Source organism: Suricata suricatta, chromosome 14, assembly GCF_006229205.1.
Source record: "Suricata suricatta isolate VVHF042 chromosome 14, meerkat_22Aug2017_6uvM2_HiC, whole genome shotgun sequence".
NCBI classification, from domain to species: Eukaryota; Metazoa; Chordata; class Mammalia; order Carnivora; family Herpestidae; genus Suricata; species Suricata suricatta.
Genome location: NC_043713.1, coordinates 74,076,087 through 74,098,795, shown reverse-complemented (window position 1 = coordinate 74,098,795; position 22,709 = coordinate 74,076,087). Strand labels below are relative to the sequence as shown.

The 22,709-nt window shown below is 52.1% G+C and overlaps 2 protein-coding genes across 2 annotated transcripts in view; both read right to left on the bottom strand.

The window, feature by feature from the left end:
* Positions 1–2,707, bottom strand: part of RAB35 (RAB35, member RAS oncogene family) — a 19,356-nt gene extending 16,649 nt beyond the window's left edge. The window contains exons 1-2 of the mRNA XM_029921616.1: positions 2,635–2,707; positions 183–458 (exon numbers count right to left, since the gene is read on the bottom strand). Coding sequence (XP_029777476.1) covers positions 183–458; positions 2,635–2,707 — 349 coding nt within the window. The remainder of the gene's footprint in view (positions 1–182; positions 459–2,634) is intronic.
* Positions 2,708–9,465: 6,758 nt separating this feature from the next.
* The window catches only part of GCN1 (GCN1 activator of EIF2AK4), a 54,008-nt gene continuing 40,764 nt past the window's right edge, over positions 9,466–22,709 (bottom strand). The window contains exons 45-58 of the mRNA XM_029921615.1: positions 22,560–22,709; positions 20,513–20,674; positions 20,134–20,226; positions 19,760–19,903; positions 19,396–19,665; positions 19,041–19,154; positions 18,366–18,596; positions 16,208–16,401; positions 15,951–16,065; positions 13,754–13,850; positions 13,272–13,420; positions 12,698–12,805; positions 10,710–10,928; positions 9,466–10,172 (exon numbers count right to left, since the gene is read on the bottom strand). The exon at positions 22,560–22,709 is cut by the window's right edge and continues 9 nt beyond it. Coding sequence (XP_029777475.1) covers positions 10,047–10,172; positions 10,710–10,928; positions 12,698–12,805; positions 13,272–13,420; positions 13,754–13,850; positions 15,951–16,065; positions 16,208–16,401; positions 18,366–18,596; positions 19,041–19,154; positions 19,396–19,665; positions 19,760–19,903; positions 20,134–20,226; positions 20,513–20,674; positions 22,560–22,709 — 2,172 coding nt within the window. The 3' untranslated portion in view covers positions 9,466–10,046. The remainder of the gene's footprint in view (positions 10,173–10,709; positions 10,929–12,697; positions 12,806–13,271; positions 13,421–13,753; positions 13,851–15,950; positions 16,066–16,207; positions 16,402–18,365; positions 18,597–19,040; positions 19,155–19,395; positions 19,666–19,759; positions 19,904–20,133; positions 20,227–20,512; positions 20,675–22,559) is intronic.

Genomic DNA, 22,709 nt, shown 5'->3' with positions numbered 1-22,709 from the left:
GTGCTGGCCTCGCGATCCGCAGCTCCCTCCGGGCTGCTTCGGCAGCGGCGGATCCACTTCCCGAACAAACAGCCGGAACTGACAGAAACACCTCCCTCCGCTCCCCCTCCTCCTCCTCCTCCTCTTCAGCAGCCGCCGCCGCTGCCACCGCCTCCCTCCTTCCCGCTCCGCCCCGCCAGTACGCAGGCGCAGCTCCTGGCACCGCCTCTGCGCAGCCGCAGCCGCGGCCAGCCGCGCCCTCTCCGCGCTCCTGCACCGCGCAGGCGCCTTGGCGAGGCCCCGCGGGCGCGGGCTTGTCTTCCTTGTGTCTTGTCGACTAACGTCGCCGAAGCCGCCCGCGGCCCCGGGTGCTTGGAGAGCGGAGGTGCCGTGGAGCCGTGAAGGACGCCGAGAGCGCCGGAGAAGCCCGGCCGTGGCCCGGGACGGACTGGCTCCTTCATCTTCAAGAGCCGCAGGGGCTGCGGAGACGGAAAGACCGGCACGCAGTGACCTTGGGGGCGGGGCTTACGCCGAGCTCCCGGTTTCTCGGGACCCAGGACCCGGACACTCCGCCCCCTTCCGCACGGACGCTGCCGTCGGGGTGCTGGTCTCTCGCCTGCAGACTGAACGCCCAGGCGCCCAGTGGCTGCCCAGTTTTGCAGGACACGAGTCGCCCGCGGAGCGGAGCGTGAGAGGAGTGTGGCCTTTGAGTCCCATCCTAGTACGGTGCCCCTTGGAGCCTGAGTTGTCTCCTTGGTAAAATGGGGAGGGCAGTTCAGAATCAGAGCCCCGTCCAAATTGACGCCGAGCCGGTGTGAGCTGCACCGGAGTCCGAAGCAGCAGCAACATCGGCTTCGATTTCACACCGCCTACAGAGTCATATCTCAAAATCACGTGGTTAGGAAGACCTGGGCTGCAAGGAATTGAGCGGGATTGGGTTTATCATCAGCTCTAGTTTTTTCCGGTTTTAGAGTAAGTTCCCACCTGCCCTAAAAGGGTGATGCTCCTATTGCCGTTCTGATTAGAGAATTGCAGAGATTTCTAAGTTCCTTATAGCTCTGTCCCTTTCCCGTCAAGTACCTGTTGAATATTTCTACTCGTTTTATCACTTTTATGTTGACTTTATAAAAAATAATGCTCATGGCTAAAAATCAAAATGTACAGAAGCTTACCCAAAACGTACAAGTTACTGTTTTTCCTTCAGACCCATTCTTCCCAGGTAACTCTTGTTAATAAGTTCCTTGGACACTTTATAATATTTGTTGAATTAATAAATGTTCTTCAGTTAATTTTCTATGCCTGTGCAAACTCGTATACGTATGTACATTGCCTTTTCTCTAACAATATGCGTGGACATCCTGTCAGTTTAACAGCTGCATGGTATGGTACACTGTCATAGAGTTGTGGTATAATATAACCACTCTGCTATTGATAGGCATTCTTGTTTTATTGTAAACAACTTTGCAGGGAAGAACCTTGAACAGCTCATGGAGTGTCCTACTCCAGTTTTGAGGGTTTTTCTCCAGGAGCTAAGAATCAAGTGCGGTGATGTCAAAAGAGCCTGGGCGTGGAATCTTGGAATCTGAAAGTACTGAGAGGAACTACTCATATGACCATTTAAAAAGGGTCCCCGGGGCGCCCGGGTGGCTCAGTCAGCGGGCGTCCAACTTCGGCTCAGGTCATGATCTGTTTGTGAGCTCAAGCCCTGCATCAGGCTCTGTGCTGACAGCTCAGAGCCCGGAACCTGCTTCAGACTCTGTGTCTCCCTCTCTCTCTCTCTGCCCCTCCCCCGCTCATGCTGTTTCTGTCTCAATAATAAAAACATTAAAAATAAAATTAGTGTCCCCAAGGGGTACCTGGATGGCTCAGTCAGTTAAGCATTTGACTTCAGCTCAGGTCATGATCTCATAGATTGTGGGTTTGAGCCCCACATGAGGCCCTGTGCTGACAGCTCAGAGCCTGGAGCCTGCTTTGGATTCTCTGTCTCCCTCTCTCTCCGCCCCTCCCCTGCTTGCTTGTTTGCTTGCTTGCTCGCTCGCTCTCCCTCCCTCTTTCTGGAAATAAATGTTAAAAAAATTTTTAATAAATAAAAAGGGTCCTTGAGGGCACCTGGATGACTCAGTCAGTTTAGCCTCAGTCTCTTGATTTCAGCTCAGGTCATGATCTTGGTTCGTGGACTCAAGCCCTGCTGTCAGCATGAACCCTACTTGAGATTCTCTCTCCCTCTCAAAATAAACTTTAAAATTATTTTTTAAAAGTGGTCCTTCTTGGTCTAGGAGATGTTAATGGGATCCCCTTTGATTCAGTTCTAGAAAATAGAAGGGAAGAAGAAAGTCTGTGTGTAGCCGCCAGACAAGCACACTCGACCCTGACCAGCCAGTGAGGCAGGAGGCCCTCCAGCTCAGCTTCTCAACCTGCTCTGGAGTCAGAGAGACTTTGGTTCAAGTGCCACACCCAAAGTGGGGCTTGAACTCACAACCCAGAGATCAAGAGTCACATGTTCTGCCAGCTGAGCCAGCCAGGTGCCCCCAAATGCTAACTTTGAAATCCTGGCTCTCTCCCCTAAAAACTTTGAGATTTTGGGATGTCACATCACATATCAGAGCCCGTTTCCTCACAGAATAGTTCCGAGGGTTAGAGAGGTTTGTGGGTTACCTGGCACATGCAGGCAGGCAATAAACAGCAACTCCTGCTGTAGGCTACGGTCATTTCGCACTGGCTCATTCATACTTTCAGCTGTTTCCTATTGTACACACCTGTTGCACACATTTCTAAGCCAGCCTCCTGATAGCAGGCTATAGGATACTTTTACCCAAAAGTAGAGCAAAATTGGCCATTGTGAAGACCAGGTTCCTGACTTGCCTGCACGTGTCTTCTGGAAAGTAATAGGCATTAATTCATTTAATCAGTAACTAATGAGTGCTTGCTACCTACTGTGCCACAGGTTATAGAATAGAGCCTTTTTCCTCCAGGAGCTGTCTTATCAGAGGTAAGACATATTCATAAGGAATTAAAAATACAAGACAATGCAATAGATAAAGCAGCTGTCAAATAAACAGTCTAGACTTCCGAGGAATAGAGCTATCACTTTTAGCTAGAATGATGGAGAAGAGAGCTCATTATAAAGATCTCATGATGGAATTGGAACTTACGAGCCTTGGATGGCAGGTGTATTTAGACAGCGGCTGTCACAGCCTGTGAGAAGCATCAATTTTGGCTTTGAGAGAGAATTCCCAATAGGCCAGGATATGTGCCTGGTGTCCCCAATATGAAACAGCGATATTTCCTCTACATATTTGTAGAATATGTAAAATGTTATTACATTTTACATTTCTTAAGCTACTGTTCAGCAGGGGCACTGGGTGGCTCAGTCGGTTAGGCTTGGACTCTTGGTTTTGGCTCAGGTCATGAGGTGGAGCCCCATGTCGGGCTCCGTGCTGTCAGTGCGGAGCCTGCTTGGGATTCTCTCTCTCCCTCTCCTGTCTGCCCGCCCTGCTGCTGTCTCTCTCCCTCAAAAAAAAAAATAAATAAAAAGAAACAAAACCACAAATGTTAAACTACAATACAATTCAAGTAGGTTCTGGTAGGTTCTAGTAGGTGGGTAGACAGGTAGGGAGAATTCGGTAGAAAGGGAGAGAGAGAAACAAACTATGTATGTACATCGATAGAAACTGCAGGGACCTGAGGCAAGTATCAGTGTGCGCCACTGATGGGAAACTTGGTTCCACAGCTCTGAGCAGCCCGTTTACAGATGAGCTTTTGCGACGCCACCCGTTCCGCACAGTTAGAAGCCGTAACGGGGAGGCAATGAAAGTTTCTGAGCAGAGGAGCAACATCATATTATTTTCGGAAAGTAGTCTGGTGCAAGCATGCCCACTGGGTTTCTGCTGCTGAGCTTTCAAGGAGGTTACTGCTGAAGCGCAGGTGTGAGGGAACAGCAGGAAGGGACAGATGCAAAGGACAATATGCAAACAACACCAGCCAGACAAAGCAGCGTTGCCAAAAAAAAAAAAAATCATAGAACTTACCTGGCAACTGGATTCATATGCTAATTCAGAAAATAACTTGTGCACCTACTAGGTGCCAGACACTGTGCTGGCACTGAGGACACAACATGAGCCAAACAAGGCCCATTCCCATGGAGCTTACAGTACAACAGGGCAAGGCAAGTCATTCCTTCCTTTGGCACATGTCTGAGAGGTTCCCCGTGCCAGGCACTGACGTAGAGGAAGCTTTAGCAGTAAATAAAACCTTAAAGCCCCTGCTTGCACAGAGCTGATGTTCTGGTAGAGAATACAAATACGTCTGGAGACAAAGGAAGGGGACAGCAGCAGACAGAGGCTCCCAGAACAGAGTGACACCATGGAGCGGGCAGGTGTGCTGCTCGGTCAAGAGGTTGGGCAGTGATTGAAAAAGACAGGTGGTGGTGGTGGGAACAGCAGCGTTGAGTGAGGTCTTTCAGGTCACAGAAGTGGAGGATGGGCAGCCAGTGGGGCGTGAGGACTGAGTGGGAAGGGGTGGACGTGGGCTAAGGGCACTCACTGAAGCAGAGTCGGGAAGTGCGGTGTCACCAATGGGGAACCTGGGGCGGGGACCTGGAGCCTGAGGCCTTGTGCCAGCAGTGCCCCCCCCCCCGCCCCCCACCGGGAGCAGCAGGAGAGAGATTCTGTGGGGCAGCGGCGGCCTGGAGGGACCCCGCTGGTCAGCAGTGGGATCTGAAGCTGCTGACACAGGGACGGAGGGAGGCAGACATGCGGCCATGGTGTAAGCAGGCAGAAGCGGGTGGCAAGTGAGAGTTTAGAGCAGGCAGGTGAACTGAACGCCAGGGGCTTTAAAGGAGCCAAGATGGGACACTTGCAGCACGCTGGCCCCAGAAGGAAGGAATAAAGGGACTCTTGATGGAACTGGCAATCAGCTGCAATCTCTTGCACGCCTGCCCAATACCATACTGAGAGACTGCTCAGTGACCATGAAGTTCCTTGGTTGCAGGGGCCATCCCAGTGTTCTCCCCGCCCTAGCACATGGCAGGCACTGGGGTCCGTGGCATCACAGTGAAGTCACACAGAGAACTAGCAAAGTCAGAAGGAACATCAGAAACAATGTAGCTGAACTCTCTCTCTGCTTTCTGTGGGGTGGGGACCAATTTTGGGATCTGTCACTAGAAGTACAGGATCAATCCCCGACCTGCCCAACCAAAAACTTCAGTAGGATTTCTCTCCCCTCATCTTTTAGATGAAATCAGTGGTCTTTTCTTATTTTATTTTTTTAACATTTATTTTTGAGAGAGAGAGAGAGAGAGAGAGAGAGAGAACATGAGCAGGAAAGGGGCAGAGAGAGAGCCCTGATGCAGGGCTCGAACCCACGACTGTGAGATCATGACCTAAGCCAAAACCAAGAGTTGGTCACTTAACTGACTGAGCCACCCTGGTGCCCCCTAGATCAGTGATTTTCAAAGCATGGGGACTCCCAGGGCTCCCAAAGACCCTTTCAAAGCATCTGCGGTGAAAACATGTTCTCACAATACTGAGATATTATTGCCTTCTCCACTCTCGTTCTTATCCACTGGAGGTTACAGAGAGCCTACGTGACATGTGACACCGCAAAAGCTTGAATACAGGAGTAGACATGAAAATTCAGACATTAAAGAGACGTAAAGAATGTAAAACAATGCTGCCCTCCTCCCTAAAATGCCTTTTGTTTTGGAAAACTTATTTGTTATGGTTACTTATGGTAACACGTAATGGGTTTATTATTTTTAAATGAGTACAATTTACAAAGTTGACTAGTTTGGAATGTGCATGGTGGTAAATATCAACAAGGAAAAGATACTTATGCAATGTCTTTAAGGTCCTCCATAACTTTTCAAAGTGTAAAGGGGTCCTGAGGCCAAGATGACAGAGAAGTGCTGGATTGGATCCAGCCGCACCCCGGCTTCCCACTCCCCCCTTTTAACGGGAGTCCAAATGGTAAGAAGGCTCGGATGCAGCGTATGACCAGCGTATGGTAGAGAAATCTCAACCAGAGAAAACCAGTCTCAGAAAAGCATCAGAAGGTGACTGGTGGGTGCCACGCGGATGCACACAGGAGTGTCAGAGAAATCCCACAAAGGAAGGAATCCTTGGACCAGTTTTTCCAGCTTCCTGAGCTTTGTTAACATCAACACTCTCCTTCCACCAGCCAGGCTGCAGGGAACCCTCCTAATACAACTGAGGGGCAGCTGGGAAACCCCCAGTGAGGTAACCGGGCTCCATCTCTTACGAAGAGCAAAACCCAGTCACTCCACAGAACTACGTGCCAACAACTGGACTGGTTTCTCTTGCTGATGGCCATGAGGCCATGGTGACCTATCAAGAAACATGGGTTTTTCCCCAGTTCTGCAGCCACCTGGCCACATGTACCTCCACTTTCCTCCCCGTAACACAAGGACCAGTCCCTGCCGGCCTCCCACGCATGCTCCGGTGATGACAGTAGAGGGCTCTCCTGCCCAGGCACCCTGGAGACCCCGCCCTGGTGCGGACACGATCCTCACTTGGCATCTCACACATCCAAACACAGCAGTCATCCCTTCTCAAAAAGAATCCGATTTTAAATTCATAAGCTTTCTAAAACTTCGGGCTCAAAAAGGTAACACGGCATCTGCCAATTCTGGCCCCAGCAGGGACTCCTGAACAAGAGCTCAGGACTTGTGACACGCCACTGGGGTGACAGTGCCTGCGGCTCAGTCCTTGTCCACTGACATCCCCCGTGTCTCTCTCACCCACGACGCAAGCACCTCCCTCCCATGTGCCTGGCCTCGTGGGGTGCACTGGGGTGCATGCCCTCACTCACTGCAGACAAGCCTGTGACTGTCCTTATCACTGTACAGATGAGGACATGTGGGCTCAGGTAAAGCAACGAGCTCTGGGCCACCCACTTAATGTTAAGTGGTGAAGGGTCAAACCTGCCTTGGTGAGGAGTACCCCATACAGCACGAAAGCGCTGCCTGCGTTTCCTTAAAAACATCTGAGAACCTCGATCTTTGAGGCCTTTCCTGTTTCTCCCTATTGTTCTCATTTAGAAAGGCTTGAAGCAATTTACCACATGTCCACACACAACCATACGTTGAGAAACCTTCCTCACCACCAATCTTGTTTCAGAACCTGTGCTCGGCAAGACAGAGTCTCCAAATCCCCGCAGACAGGAGTCGATCCTACAGGTGCCCCGCTCCCCTCCCGAGCTGGCATCGCGGCGGTGAGCCGGAGGGAACTCACCGGTACGCTGGGTTCCTAGAAGGTCTGTAAAGATGTCATTCCCTCCCCTCATTTTACACTAATCTCGATGCCCATGACTCCAGAGGCACCCGCAATCAGGTAAAAGGGTGATAGGCTCGGGTTAGTTTCCCAAGTTAGCTCAGGGCATGTCTTCCAGACACACAGAGAAAGATCCGAGTCTCCTCTCCCCAGGATCACTGAAAGTCTTAGAGAACAGCTGTCTTTCCTAAAGCAAGTGTTCTGTGGATGGGGTAGGTGTTGACCAGCCAGCAGGGCATCCAGGTCGTCACCCAAAGCCGCTGTGTGGCCCACAACGTGAAGGGGCTGAAGGCCCTCCTAAAAGAAGAGAGAATGCTTGTGCCTTATTAACCATCACAGAAGAGAGAAGCCAAGGATGTCCCCTCCAGGGGCAGACTGCCATTTATCAGCCACAGGCCACCAGCGGTGGGGGGGCGGGGCGGGGGAATGACCTCTCTCCCCCTACATTCCTTCCTCTGGAAAGAGTAACCACAAGAGAACCTACTTCACGGGTTGAGGGGATTAAATGAAAAAATGCCAAATGCCATCAGTTATAATCACTATTACAACTTTGAGAACAAGAGATTCTTAGAACTTCCATCCCAAATTCCTCATTTTACAGATGAGAAAACTGGCCCAGAGAGGTCCGATGGCTTGCCAGAGGTGAAACAGCTCTACTGACCACGCCACCAGGGCAAAGGGCTTTGCTTCTCGGCTGCCGAGCTCCACTTCCTTCAGGATGTTCCGACAGAGCTGCTGTTTCTAAGATGGCTAGGCCTCCCTCTGGGTCGACAGGGTCCTCTGTGCCTGCTCCACTGTCCTGTGACAGCCCTTCGAGGCTCACTTCCCGGGAACCCACGCCCTCCCCGCAGACTCAAGGAATGCAATTCAACATGCTCTGGGAGCCTTTGAGTCATCTCTGTCTGTGAATCAACCTCCGTCCATCCATCTGAGCAGAGAGATCTCCTTCTCCTCCTCCAGTTTCTGGAGCCAGAACCTGGTGTTTTTCCTTTGGATTTTGCTGAGTGTCTTCCACCTCTAAGTACATCAGGTTTCCCTCCCAGTCGCCTGAGATGGACATGAGCATCTGTTCTAAGATCCTGGAGGAAATGCTGAAGACTGACTATCCCTCAAGGGCTTACCAGAGCTTCCCCAGCCACACCCCCGTCACACGGAAACGTTATCTGCCTCACCAGAGCTAACTTGCAGAGGTGACCACATGTGCAGACAGCTTGCTGGACACACGCCCCAGGCAGCTGAGAGGACACTGCTGACCATCTGAATCCCAGAAGCAGCAAACAGTTGCCATGGCTACCAAAAGCTGCACCCACTGGCTGCTTTGGCTATGGGGACTGACTCAGCCGACCTCTCAAGGTCCCCTACCGCCCTGGGAGTCTACAATTACATTGAGCCAGCTGAGACCATGCCTGCTGCAATAAAATAGGAAGTTCTGTGACACATAAGGCTCAGGCATAGAAAGCAAAGATTTCATCAGATTTATCTCAGAGGTCACCTTGTCTTATTTATCCGAAGCGCTGAGTCACAGGGCTACCTTCTACCTCTGCTGCATTAATAAGCCAAGCTTTGCTTTTTCTGGAGAACACTTTAGACCTTTTATAAAATGAGCTCACTGCCACATTTAATCTTCCTTCCTCTTACAGCTCTGACCAGTAATTTCAATAGAGGTTTATTCCGTATTGTGACCAGGGACACAGCCCAGAAAAACTTGCGTCACTGAGCCCAGAGGGGCGTGCTCCGTCAGACAGGACGTGTGGATCACGAGCCTTCTAAGAACCAGGAGGAAGGAAGTCATTCATAAAGGAGGCAGATTTTGAACTGCAACTTTGCTTTCCTTCGGCAAGTCCTCTAACTACAGCGATGTGGTGCTTTCCTACTCCACAGAGGGGAGGGACTTCTCTTTAAAACTTGACTGCCAGAAGCTCCCCCACCTCTGAGTCAGGACGGAACAGGTGAGTGGCTAATTCAACCCCTGCATTCTCCATGCTCCGAGATCGCGGGCCTGGTGCATACATCCCAGGACCTGACCTTAGGACAGAGAAGCGTGTAACTCTCTACCAGACTTGCAAGAGCAGGAGAGGTGCCCAGAAGGCAGAGTGCTGCCAACGCTCACAAGAACCGTTGCAAGTGTCGCCTTATTCCTGATGCACGAAGCTTCACGTTTAATGGATGCTTGGAGATTTTTAAAAATCTGCTTATATCAAGATTAAATCAAAGCCTTTATTAAACATTCCTCCTTCAAACAACCTGCATTTAAACCAATACCCCTCCCCAACTTGCGAATTGCCAGGGCATTGCCAGTATGCCATGTTCACCCAACAGGGGTCAGATCCAACCAGGCCACACAACATCGCACAGCCACGCCAAGACACAGCACGCCAGGCCGACCTCCACGGTTCGGTGCCCCACTCCGGATCCAGGCAAAGGCTGGTAGCGCTGGCTCCTGAGGCAGAGCTCAAGCACAGGAGAAGAGGACCCGGAAGTCTGACCCCACCTGTTCCAGGCCTCACCACGCTCAGCTGGATGATCAGCTCTTGGCTCCCATTTGGTGAGGCTCACACATGTGCTTTTTCGTCTCTTCTCCAAAGAAAAGGGTGAGAGATGGAGGAGGCAATTTTCAGTTGTGTGTGGGTTTGATTTAAGGCTTTGGCTGTGGTCTGTTGAAATATTAAAATACTTTCTGGGAATGCCATCTCCTAAGCTCCCCATCGGAACAAACGTATTTTCAAAAATGAAAACACTGAACAGAGAGGTGGAGCCCGGGAGCAGGGCCCAGGCCTATCAGGTCAGGATGGTGTCGTCCACCTGCTCTGTGGAGTCGGCCTGGCTGGCCAGCTTCTTCAGGGACCTTCGGTTGCACTCATTCAGCACCTCCAAACTGGCCACATCCAGGATCTTGGAGAGGGCCTGTGGGGAAGATGGAGATGAGGAGATGCAATCAGAAAACATGGCTTCAGGTTTCCCCAAACCAAGGCAAAAATGAGCGTTAACCTCAGAACGAGCACTGCTGTGGATTCCGGCAAAATAAGGGAGTCCGATGGATCCCTGGGAAGCCGGGAAAACCACACCTCATGCTTTCGGTTGCTGAAGCAGGGGGTGGACGGGCTCTCAGTGCTCTAACTAAGGTGCCTAGGGGGGAGAGAAGTACACGAACAGGGCTCTGGGCCTCGCCGGGCAACCCTCCTGGGATCTGTTTCACAGGTTCAGGTGCCACCTGGGTCTTTATTTGGAGAAAGGGCTCTGTTGCTGAAAGAAACCTGACCGCCACAGACACAGAGGAATGTTTTCAGGCACTAGACCAGTCACCTGACCACAATCTGCCCCTCAATACTCAGCAGACAAGGTGGCAGAGTATGATGCTTAAAGACTGCTGCGTAGAAGGAGAACTGTGCACTGAGCACCCCCAGCAGGCCCTGGGGAGGCACCCCAGTCCCAGGCTCCCACCTGAAACACCTCTTCGCCCTGCCGCATCTTGAGGAGGTTGACGATCGCCTGGTCGCTGTAGGCCCTTACGACGGTGTTTTTGTCCTTGGTGTTGTCAAGAAGAGCCTTTAGGATGGGTTTGATGGCCTGAGGGTCCAGGGGTGGCAGCGGGTCCTTGTTGGCCCACCAGATCATCTTCTCGGCCACCAGCCTGATGTCACTGGATGGGTTCTGCAGACACTATGAAGAGGACCGTAAACTTAGGCACATCCAGTCTGTTTCTCAAGAAAGCCCAAATTTCTGCCCTGACATTCCCTCTTCATCTGGAAATTGACCCCACTGCTCCCTTCCAATGGCCTCCTTCCCCCTCAGGGGTCGGTAACAGGCTCTGACTCAGCCCATCTCCTCCTCCCACCTCACCTCGTGCCATGCACTCTTGGCACATGCAGGACTTTTACTTCCTTGGGCACACCATGATCCTTCCCACCCTCGGGCCTCTGCACTGGCCGATCCCATGGCCTGGGACGTGCCTGTCCCAGGGTCTTCACATGGTTGGCTCCTCCTCCTGCAGGCCTCAGCTCAAGTGCCAGCCCATAGAGGTCTCCCCCGACAACTCTCTCTAAATTAGGGCCCTTCTAATCCCCACAAGCTTTCTGTGTAGCTCCAACAGATCTTGACTGTTCCATGTACCTCTATGCCTTGAGGGTCTAGCCCAGCGAGGTACACAGAGGATCTTCAGTAAACAAACACTGATGAACAGCTATGTGCAAGGTGAGGCTGTTACATGGGCTCAATCTAACGCGGGCCCTGAGAAAACTCAGCAGGGCTGCGGGGGTCTGCAGGGTGGGGCAATCCCCCTCAGGAACCTCACTATGGAAATCGAGGCCTACACACCAGCAGCACTGACATCACCCAGGAGCTAGTTACAAGGCAGAGTCTCACACTTAGCCCCACCTCTTAAAATGCAGATTCTGGTTCTGATTGGTGTGCCTGGTAATTTTTGAAAAGCTTGCTTTACTACACAGGCAGCAGGGGCCCCACTGCCCAGCTCCCAGGCGTTCCTAATTGGCGCCTTGCAGCCATCACAATAACCATAACGACAAGTGCGATGCCAGCAGCTACAAGGAGGCAGGGAAGGAAAGCCCTATTAAGATTTGAACACAGCACGAATTCCGGCTTCACGTCAGGCTCTGTGCTGACAGCTCAGAGCCTAGAACCTGCTTCATATCCTGTGTCTCCCTCTCACTCTGCCCCTCCCTGGCCCATACTCTGTCTCTCCTCTCTCTCAAAAATAGATAAACATTAAAAAAAAAAAAAAAAAAAAGATTTGAACCCAGGTCGGTCCCAAATTTTACTAAATCCAGATGCCTGGAAAGAATACCTAAAATAGTGGTTCTTAATGGTCTTAGGTGCAGAATATATAAACAGCTCTCAAAAGTTCAGGATTAGAAAAGAAAAAAATCACAATTTTAATAACAGCAAAAGACATCAATAAACACTCTACCAAGCGAATGTGGGGATGGCTAACAGGCATATAAAAACTGTTCTGCATCAGGGCGCCTGGGTGGCTCAGTGGGTTGAGTGTCTGAGTCTATTTTAGCTCAGGTCATGATATCACAGTTGTTCAAGATTTTCTCTCCTCTCCCACCCCCACTCTGCCCCTCCCCCACTAAAAAAAATTGTTCTACATCATTAGACATAAACACAAATTAAACCATGATATGATACTATATTATACATTTGAGGAGGATAAAATTAAAACAAAATCAGCGTTTAAAAAAGAACAAATTAAAATAGTGATTCTTACTTGACTTGGGGTTACAGGTCTAACTGCGAATCCGACAAGTTGGGCACTCTCCCAGAGGAAAAGAACACACTGAACCACTTTGTGTTCCACTCCCAAGGGCTCAGAGATCGCCCAGAACACAGCCAGTCAGAAGGCACACTTCCCAAAGACCCATGTTCTTTGGTCATGGGTCCTTCTCACAAGCCACGCTGCCCCCACTCACCTTAATGAACAGGCTGGAGAGTTTGGCTGGCAACTGTCCTCCGCCTGTCTCGATGTGATGCTTCATCAGGAAGCCCATGCCCCGGATCCCGCTCACTGCGATGGGGATCTGTGGGGACAGCAAAGAGCTGGCAGTGCAGCACGGCCAGGCCCTGTCTCATCCCCAGGAACCTTCAGGACCCTGGCCCCTCACCCAAACACCCACCCCCCACCCCCACACATCCAAGACTCTTTGACAGCTTTCTTGCAGACAGGCTGCCCTGGCTGTGAGGCAAAGTCTGTGTGCACTGCTTCCCATGAAAGGGTTTCAGAGAGCTTCTGACTTGGAAGGGACCTCTAGATGCTCCTACCTAAACTCTTCATTGTTTCTTTGATGACAGAACTCCAGCCCAGGGAGACCAAATAGTGGTCCAAGGGCACAGAAAATTACTGGCAAAGGCAAAATCTGAACCCAGCCTCACTGTCCAATCGGCATTTGAGCCCCTCCCCCGCCCCCTGTGCCATCCCAGCAAGGATACAGCTGCGGAATTCGGGCTAGGGAAGGGGAGGCGGGTGTGGCTGCCCCAAAGCCTTACCCTGTCTGCCACGGCGTTGCTGAGGATCATGTCCTGAACTTCACTGCTGTACTTGCCCGAACAGAGTCTGCTGGGAGCCACGTTCACCGCCACAGACAGGGCCAGGCTCCGCCCATGCCGAACCATCCAGTCAATGCCGGACACATCCGCTTAGTGGAAGGACACAACTGGGTCAACCTGCACTTCACAGTATGCCCCTCCCAGCCATGAAGCCCCCAGGCCTACCCCAAATCCCAGTCCACTGCACACAGACCCCTCCCCTCCCCCGCCCCCGCCCAGTGTGACACGTCCGGGAGCGGTCTCTCTCAAGCTGCTTCAGACTCACAGCCACGTTCTCTGAGCAGAGACATAAGGGACTATAGGACCACTGGAAATTCCATTTTAAGAGCTGGATTCCCCAGGGGAGACTAGCCGCCAGAAGACCCCCTGAGAGGAAGGGGAGACAGGCCCTGCAGGGGGTCCCCAGTGCACAGGAGACCTACCCAGCAAGCACTGCTGTAGAACAGCGCTGAGCTCCTCGTCAGTCAGAAAGGCACACAGCTCGCCCAGGCAGCCGGCCGAGGAGACGCGAGTGTTGTCCTGACAGAGCACAGAAGGGAGCAAAAGGCGGCGTGAGCCACACCACCAGCTCCAAGGTCAGCGGGACCAGCAACTGCCCAGGATGGAGGGCAGGGGAGAAGGCGGAACGAGGCGACTCCTGCGCTCAAAATCCTGTCTCCATTCCAGGCACGTGCACGCCTGCTGCCAGAGCAGGACTGCCATTCACAGCGAACAACCATACGCCCCACATTTTGGTCAATTATAGAAAACTCCAGTGTGTGCATATGGCAATCATCATCATAATGGCAATAATAACCGTATTTACGTAACACCTTTCTTCTTAGAAAGTCGGAATGTTTTCCGTGTATTATCTCAATTACTGTCAACAGCGCTGGGAGGCAGCAAGGGGCAGCCCCTGCCCACATCACTAGGCATCAGCTGAAGAACCGCTCTGAGCTCCTTTCCCCCAGCCGCCTTCCCCCCCACAACCTTGCGTGTCATCTTGTGTCGAGTGACGCCCTGAAATCTCTCTACTGTGTCGGTGCCCTGGCACCACCTCCATTTTTCAGGTTTGTCCTAGGAAGTCACAATGAAGCCACTTATTAACCCAAGGAGGACAAGTAAAAATTGAGCATTTTCTGTCAAAATCAAAGCCATATACACAACCTGCTCCCTAGCCAGCTAATTACGGGATGGCGAGGGAGCAGATATTTAAGGTATGTACTATGTTACTAATAAGTGCAAATCTAATGTGCCCTTCCCCCCAAAACCAACCAACCAACCAAGGACTAAGGACCTGAGTGGCTAGTGCCAGGCTGGCATCCTGGGTGGCCACCATTCTTCCAGGGGAAGCTTGGAGTTGGGGGGAGGATGATCTGACCACAGTTTGCACCTCTGAGCTCCAAGCAGAAGCCCAGGTGCCAAGCAAGGCTAAAGCTGGCTCTCTCTGACGCCCACTCTCTCCAACAGGATCTATTTTAAGATCCAGTGTGGTGAAATGCAAATTGGCCTAAATACTAACTTTTGCTTGCACTGGGCACGGCCCTGTAAAAACCCTGACAGACTGTGGCCAAGGAAGGTAGAGTCTCCCATCTGCACCTGCAGAGAAGCGGGGGACTCCAGTCAGAGAGCAGCTGTGGGGATGAGGCCAGACTTCCAGAGCATGGCAAGCCCAGCAGCAACAAGGGCCAGCCCCACGTGGGTGCACCAGGAACGTAAGCCATGTGAACCCACAGGCTCAGTCCAGAGAGTAACTCCACGATACAGGGCTGTCAGAGGAGAAAGAGAAACCTCTCATCTATAGACTCAACACTGAGCAGCCAACGAGAACTAAACACACGCTTCCAGGCTGGGGAAGGAAGGGCTGTGCTGATGGAATGGAGACGGCACCAGGGGCACGGGGTTCACACTGTGGCTCGGACCCCACCTCGCTAGGGCATGGCCCCAGGCAAGTCTCACCCTCTCCGACACTGCTAAGACCTCCGACCTGGTGTCCCAGACACCAGATGCCAAGTTTCTTTTTTACTTTTTTTAAAAGTTTATTTATTTTGAGAGAGAGAGCGTGTGGGCAAGTAAAAAGGCAGAGGAGAGGCGGGGGGGGGGGGGGGGGGCGGAGAGATAATTCCAAGCAGCCTCCAGGCTGCCAGAGCAGAGCCCAATGTGGGGCTCAACCTCAAACCGTGAGGATCATGACCTGAGCCAAAATCACGAGTCAGATATTTAACTGACTGAGCTACCCAGGCGCTCCCCAAGATGCAAAATTTCTTAAGGGCTGTAACCATGCTTGCTTCACCTCTGCACTAAGCCCTTTGTCTCAGCAAATGTTTCCTGAACCAATAAATGAACCTCATCATTTGTCAAACACGGAAAGGAGAGGCAGAGAGGGAAAATAGCTTAAGATTAGACGGCAAGTTCACAAGAGCTCCTTCCTGTCATTACTGTGAAAACCTTACCTTCCTGTGAAACAGAACAACCAATGCCAGCACTACCCCCCTGTCTCCCTCACAGCCAAACACTTGTTACCATGAAGAGTGACAGGAGCATCAGGAAAGATCATTACCACGGACAGGTGCCAGCCAGAGCAAAGAGAAGGGGAACTAATTGAGTCCACCAGCCCTGCTATCCACCTGCAGCCCTTACCTCGTCGTGTCCCAGCATGCTCAGCAGGAGCGAGACGATGTTTTTCCGGATGACCACATCCACTTTGGCCCCTGCTCCCTGAATCACAAACCTCAGGGCCTGCAGCATGGTGTCCCTACAAAACCAATGCATTCAACTTAAACCCTTGGCTCCCCTTCCCCACCACTCCGGCCCATGCAGTCCCGGCCTGGCCCCGGGAGGCTTCAGCGGCCACCTGGCCTCCTCACGGCCACAGCACTGCCCCAGTGGCACCTCACCTGACACCCGGGTCTTCCATGACACGGATTCCGTTCAACAGCTCTGTGAAGAGGGGGTCCACCTTGATGTGGATGGAGATGAGCTTCCCCAGCGCATCAGCAGCCTTCAGGCGCACCCCCCGGTTGGAGTCCTGTAGGGCCTTGGTAAAAGTGGTCTGCAGCTGGGGCAGGAATGGCTTCAGGGCGATCCCGACCTGTTTGAGAGACCCACACACGAAACCACAGTTATGGCGGAGTCTGAGGCCACAGTGTGCCACAGACATGAAAGTGATCAGAAACCACCATGACTGGGGCTATGAACAGATATTCCTCCAGAGAGGACAGTCCGCAGACAGGTCCTGCTCAGTCCCACTACCACTAACTACCTCCAAGGGTGCCACTGGGTGGCTTAAGTGGAGACTGGCCCACATGACTGCACCTTGAAACCTCATCTCCAAATACATTAAAGAGCGGGGCAGGCGACGCCGTCAGCCCCACCGAAGACCTGCTCCAGTGCCGAGCCCCAGCAACGGACTAGGCACGTGAGGCCAGGCGCCGTCTTCTAAGCTACCGACATGCAGGCCGAGCACGGACACTGAGCCCTGCAAACAGTCCTATGAAACAAATGACCTCAGAAAGTCACCCCTCCCAAGACTGAACGTTTACTTCTTGCTAAATGGGAAAAATCAAAGCAGCTCTTTGGATGTGTGAAAATACTGGAGTCAGGGGCTGCAGGCTCTTGGGAGGCACTCCGCGGAGTGAAGCTGATAAATGGGAGGTAGGAACCATCTGGCCAGGGATGACATGGATACACGGGCCTATGGGACAAATTCTGGAAGGGAAGGGCTCCATTTGTACCGAGTTCTAAAACACCACAGAAAAGAACAGCACAGACACAGGTGAAAATGATACTTAATTTTTTTTTAAACTACTATCTTCTATAGAATAAGGCTGATGCTCATGATGCCACATTTTATCTGGGAAGATGCTCCCCACACCTTTCCCTCAAAAGGAGCAAAAAAAGCTACAATTTTTAAGCTTGCTTTTGTTTCCAAACCTCAAGAATTCAAAAATAAATGTGTTTTTATAACAACAAATCTTGGCTCTGCTTATAATTATTTTTTAGTCTAAAGGGCTCAACTATTGCCCCGTAAAACATCAGAAATGGCTAACATGTTGGCTCTTTGCTTCTTACACTTTTGGCAAAGACTGAAGTTACTCCAGCTGCTCTCAGACTTCCTTTTCATTCATCCCCTCATCAGACCCTTCGCATCCTCTTCATGAAGCAGTAAGAACAAACAGAAGTATATTTAAACAATGTGCAACCATAATTATGTGGTCTTGGATTTTCTCCTTTGAACCAACAGTTCCTCAAAAAACACTAACGGGCAGGGGCGCCTGGGTGGCTCAGTCAGTTGAATGTCTGACTCTTGATCTCGGCTCAGGTCACAATCTCATGGTTTGCAAGTTTGAGCCCCGCATCAGGCTCTGTGCTGGCAGCAAGGAGCCTGCTTGGGATATTCTCTCTCTCTCTCCACCTTTCCCCTGCTCTCTCTCTCTCTCAAAATAAATAAATAAATAGGGTGCCTGGGTGACTCAGTCGGTTAAACATCTGACTTTGACTCAGGTCATGATCTCGCAGTCCATGAGCTCAAGCCCAGCATGGGGCTCTGTGCTGACTGCTCAGAGCCCAGAGCCTGCTTCAGATTCTGTGTCTCTCTCTCTATCCCTCTGTCCATTATGCTCTGTCTCTGTCTCAAATATAAATATTTTTTTAAATTAAAAAAAATAAACAAGTACTTAAAAAAATGTAAAAACCACACACAAAACAGCAACTAGTGTTAGTCTGGAGCGCTCAGGACGTGTCCGGCAGAGGGCCCAGAGCCACCTTCCCTAGGCCCCGAGGTTCTTCAGGTGGCAGGTGGCAGGCAGCAGCAGCACTTCCAAACCACGGGTGAGGGACCAAGCTCAGAGGTTACCGGACTCTCCCAAGGTCACTGGGCCACACAGCTACTAAATGGTGGATCTGGAACTGACCACTGTGTAGTGGGGAGTCTAGCCTCTAACATCTCGACCCCTCCATAATCAGCTCAGCATACTGGCGTGTGACACCGACTGGCAGACAGACCAGCTCCTGAAGACACAAATGGACCACGAGATGAACGTGTCAGTGGCTCACCTTGGCCAGCAAGAGGCTGAGTGTCTCGAGAAGGGCTGCCTTTACATTCCAGCTGAAGCGGTCCCCGAGGATGCGGATCAGAGGCCCAGTGATGCTGACCACGGAGGGCCTTAGGGCGTCAGCTGAGGTCAGGCGGATCACCAAACCTAAAGCTTTGGCTGCTTCCTCTTTCTGTTCCGGGCTGCCAGTCAGGACGCCCTCCCTCAACACTGGAAGGATGGAGGTTACTCCCTGACAAGAGAACCACTAGAGTCAAATCCCAAAGTCACCGGGCCCCAGGGGTCTCCTGCCCAAGCATGAGACTCCGGTCAGCATCCTCTCTGTGACTCCATGAGAGAGACTGCTTCGGCGCCAGGGTCACAGCCTGAGCGGGTGCTGGCCGAGGGACAGTCCCGACTGGGCAGTGGCTCTGGCAGGTCTATCACACACAGTACACCTGCTGTCTCCTCTGTGACTCACGTGCGCTGGCTGCGGTGGCCTCCACAGCTTAACTGATGGCGGCACAGACCCTATCCCCATACGGCCACCGTGAGGAAGAAACACACTTCTGTGAAGGTGCAGAACAGCACTTAGGACCCTGCCCTAAGGCAGCAGCCCTTACCACAAACCTGGGACTGGGGGTGGAGGTGGAGAAAGGCCACATGCCTGCAGCACCCTCACAGGGCCCTGGCTTACCTTCTTTGGGAGGCAGAAGCCTGGCACATGCTCGCCTTTGCTCTCATTCCCTATGAGCCGGATTTCTTTGTGCAGTTCTTCAATTAGTGCCAGTTGGTTGCCAGCATCGAGTTTCTGTGGGAAGCCAGGAAAAAGCAGAGAGGATGTCAGGGTTCTAAGTACCGCCCTCCGAAGACTGCTTCAAAGTAATACCGCAGGGGGAAGAGTGTGGGTGGGAGTATCAAACTGGCCACCGACAGATAAATGCCGAAGCTGGCTGACAGGTACGTCGTGGCCTATTTCAAGAGTCTAACCATCCAAGCGTCCAGCATGGTCAATAATGAAAAGCTGGCTATGCAGCTAGCAGTCCCCTCACCTTGGTGATGGCATTCAGGGCATCCCAGCTCTCCTCCAGAACCACTGGGCTGGCGTCATTGAAGAGGCGGATCAGGCCAGACACCAAGCTCCGCACGTGGCTGGTGTAGTCGGCCTTCGAGCGGGAACAGTAGATGTTGAGGATGATGGCGGCCGCCTGCCTCATGCCCACCTCAGGGCTGCGGGTGGCTTCCAGCAGGTCCTCGATGATGATCCGGTGCCCCGTGTCATCCTCTACTGAGAGGATCACAGCCTGACAGTTGGCCATCTCCTGAAACCACAGGGGACACCCGGACTGAGCACAGCTCCTCAGCGGCTGGCCAGGACAGCTGATGAAAGCTGCCAGGAGTGGTCATGACACTCACCAGCTGCTCGTCCGGAGTCCCGAGCTTCTCCTTCAGGGCCAGCATGACCGCCGGGAGGATCACTCCAAGGTGACGGGTCAAGGCGTCGCCGGCCACAGACGAAAGGAAAGCCAGCACCCGGGTGTTGACAGGCGGAGTCGTCAGCTGTGGAACGATGAAACGTCAGCTCAATGAATGCCGCGTGCTGGCTCCTGTGCTGAGCTCTGGGAGACCCCGTGGCTGCTCTTCAGGGCTCAGTGTCTGCTCCAGGGCCCCCTGCACCCACCACCGGCCTCCTCCAACACCTGAGCTCAAAAGGTCTCCACAGCAGGCCCGGGAATGATATGTGGCTGCGGCTTCTGGGCCAGGGGGAGCTTGCTGCAGGGTGGGATTACCTTGGGCACGAGGTAGGGGAGCACCACACGACTCTTGATGGCCATAACTTGCTTCAGACCATCCAAGGCAAATTCTGACACTTCCTCATCATCCTAGAGAGGAGCACAGAGGGCAAGGCTGAGGAGCTGGCTCCTCTCCCCACCTCTGCCGTCTAGACCAGCCACCGCCAACTTCCTTCACCACTTTCCTCCCTTCCTCCCACCGCACCCACATTCACTGACTGTCGAAGGAGAAGCACAGCACCAAATCTGAGCCTGCTGCGCCCACTCCCTTGGGGGGCCCACGCTGCGGCTGCCTTGGCAGAATGAACCCCCCGGCGTTTTGCTTCTACAGAGACAGTAAAAGCCAAACTGGTAGGTGTGTGGCAGATCCACTCACCAGCTGCTTCAGTAAAAATGGGAGAATGTCCTCCAGAGCCTGGTGGCCGATGGTGGAGTGCAGCTGCTCGAAGGTCTTGGCCGCCGCCTCCCTGACCTCCTCCAGTGGGTCACACAAAGCCTTCCTTGCCGTGGGCACAAGGGACTCAGAGAAGTACAGCACCTGCACCAGAATCATGCATTGTGCCTGATGCGGCAGAGGCGAGGAAGGAGTAGAAGCAAGCAAGGGGGGACTGACAAGGACCTCTGGCCTAGTCAGGGCATCAGCATCCCTTGGCTTGACTCTTTTAATTTTTTTTCAAGCTTTATTTATTTTTGAGAAACAGACAGACAAACAGCGCATAAGTAGGGGATGAACAGAGAGAGAGTAGACACAGAATCCGAAGCAGGCTCCAGGCTCCAAGTTGTCAGCACAGAGCCCGATGTGGAGCTCAAACCTGCAAACTGCGAGATCATGACCTGAGCCGAAGTCGGAGGCTTAACCGACTGAGCCACTCAGGTGCCTTGACTTGACCCTTAACTTAGTGGTTCTCTATGAAAATGAGCAAGCACATGAAAGCAGAGAGGACACGCAGTCTCCACCTGAGGAGCCGGGTTTTTTAGGTGCGATCTCCAGACACTCTCCATCTCCCACAAGAGCTCCTTCCCAGGGAGAGGCCCTGCGTGGCATGCCCCCCTCCCCGACTTCTTCCTCTTGCTCATCCTCTCGGGAAACTCCTAGTTCTTCAACTCAATTCAAAAACTTCTCTGTGGCATCTCTGGGGCTACTGTGGGGCTGAGGATCACTCTGTTCCCTCTGGAACCGGTCCCCCAAAGCAGAGCGCACCACTACGAATCGAATCAGAGGACTGCGTATCGGGCTCACTGCTGGCCAGGTCTCAGCCTTTGAGAGGACTCAGTATTCAATGAATCACAACTCTAGTTGGTTACAGAATTTATTTACGTTCTTTGCCAAATGCAAATGTAAACCCCCAGTGAATATAATACTTCTACTGATACACACAGGAGATCAGAGGATAAGCAACGGCCACGTGAGTTTTAGCATTTCTGACCGGCCAGCTACTTCATAGCTTTTATGCCAACTGAGAGCCCTATCCCTGCGCAATCTATTTCCCAGGCGTGTTTTGAGGATCACCCTCAAAAAGGAAGGTGAGTGCAACAATCGCCAGCCCCCTGAAAGTGACTACTATAGGACAGTATCACTGCCAGAAACGACACGTTTCCACCCACTGGGAACTTCCGTTCATCTGCTCCACTCCTTGTAAGAACACGTGCCACCCCAGCACCTGCACACAGCCCCCCTTCCCCACCAAAGACACCCACATGGTAACTGTACTACACCCTACAATCCAGCAAGGGCACGACTAGGTATTTATCCCAGAGACACAGGGGTGCTGTTTCAAAGGGGCACACGCACCCCAATGTTTATAGCAATGCTATCGACTTCAGCCAAAGTATGGAAAGAGCCCAAATGGCCGTCAACATACAACGGAGTATTATTCAGCAATCAAAAAGAATGAAATCTTGCCATTTGCAACAATATGGATGGAACTAGAAGGCATTATGCTAAATGAAATTAGAGAAAGACAACCATCATGACTTCATGCATGAGGAATTTAAGATACAAATCAGATGAACATAAGGGAAGCAAAAATAATATAAAAACAGGGAGGAGGACAAAACATGAGAGGCTCTTAGATATGGAGAACAGAGGGCTGCTGAGGGGTCGTGGGAGGAGGGGAAGGGCTGAATGGGTGAGGGGCACTAAGGAATCTACTCCTGAAATCACTGTTGCACTATGTGCTAACTGGGATGTAAATTAAATGATAAATACATTTAATAAATAGATGGACATAAAGCATTAAAAAACACTGTCCTGCAGCAGTGACACAAAAGGGATTAATCTGGAGCAGCCTCAGGAGTGGTGAGAAAAGATCATCACCCATTTCCATAGGCCACTCCAGAGTCCCTAGTGGCACGGCTTTTCCTGGAACCTGCCCCCAGCCCTCCGGGTCAGGTCACCTGTGGGGCCCCAGGGAGACACTCACGGCGTCCCGGCTGGTGGACTTCATGATCTCGCTCAGCCCGATGCACACACCCTGCCTCTCGTCGCTCTTCTGAGACCTCAGGCCTTCCTCAAGGATGGGGATGATCTCGGGCAGGATCTTCTCCCCTAACTTCCGGACGAGATCGCCCAG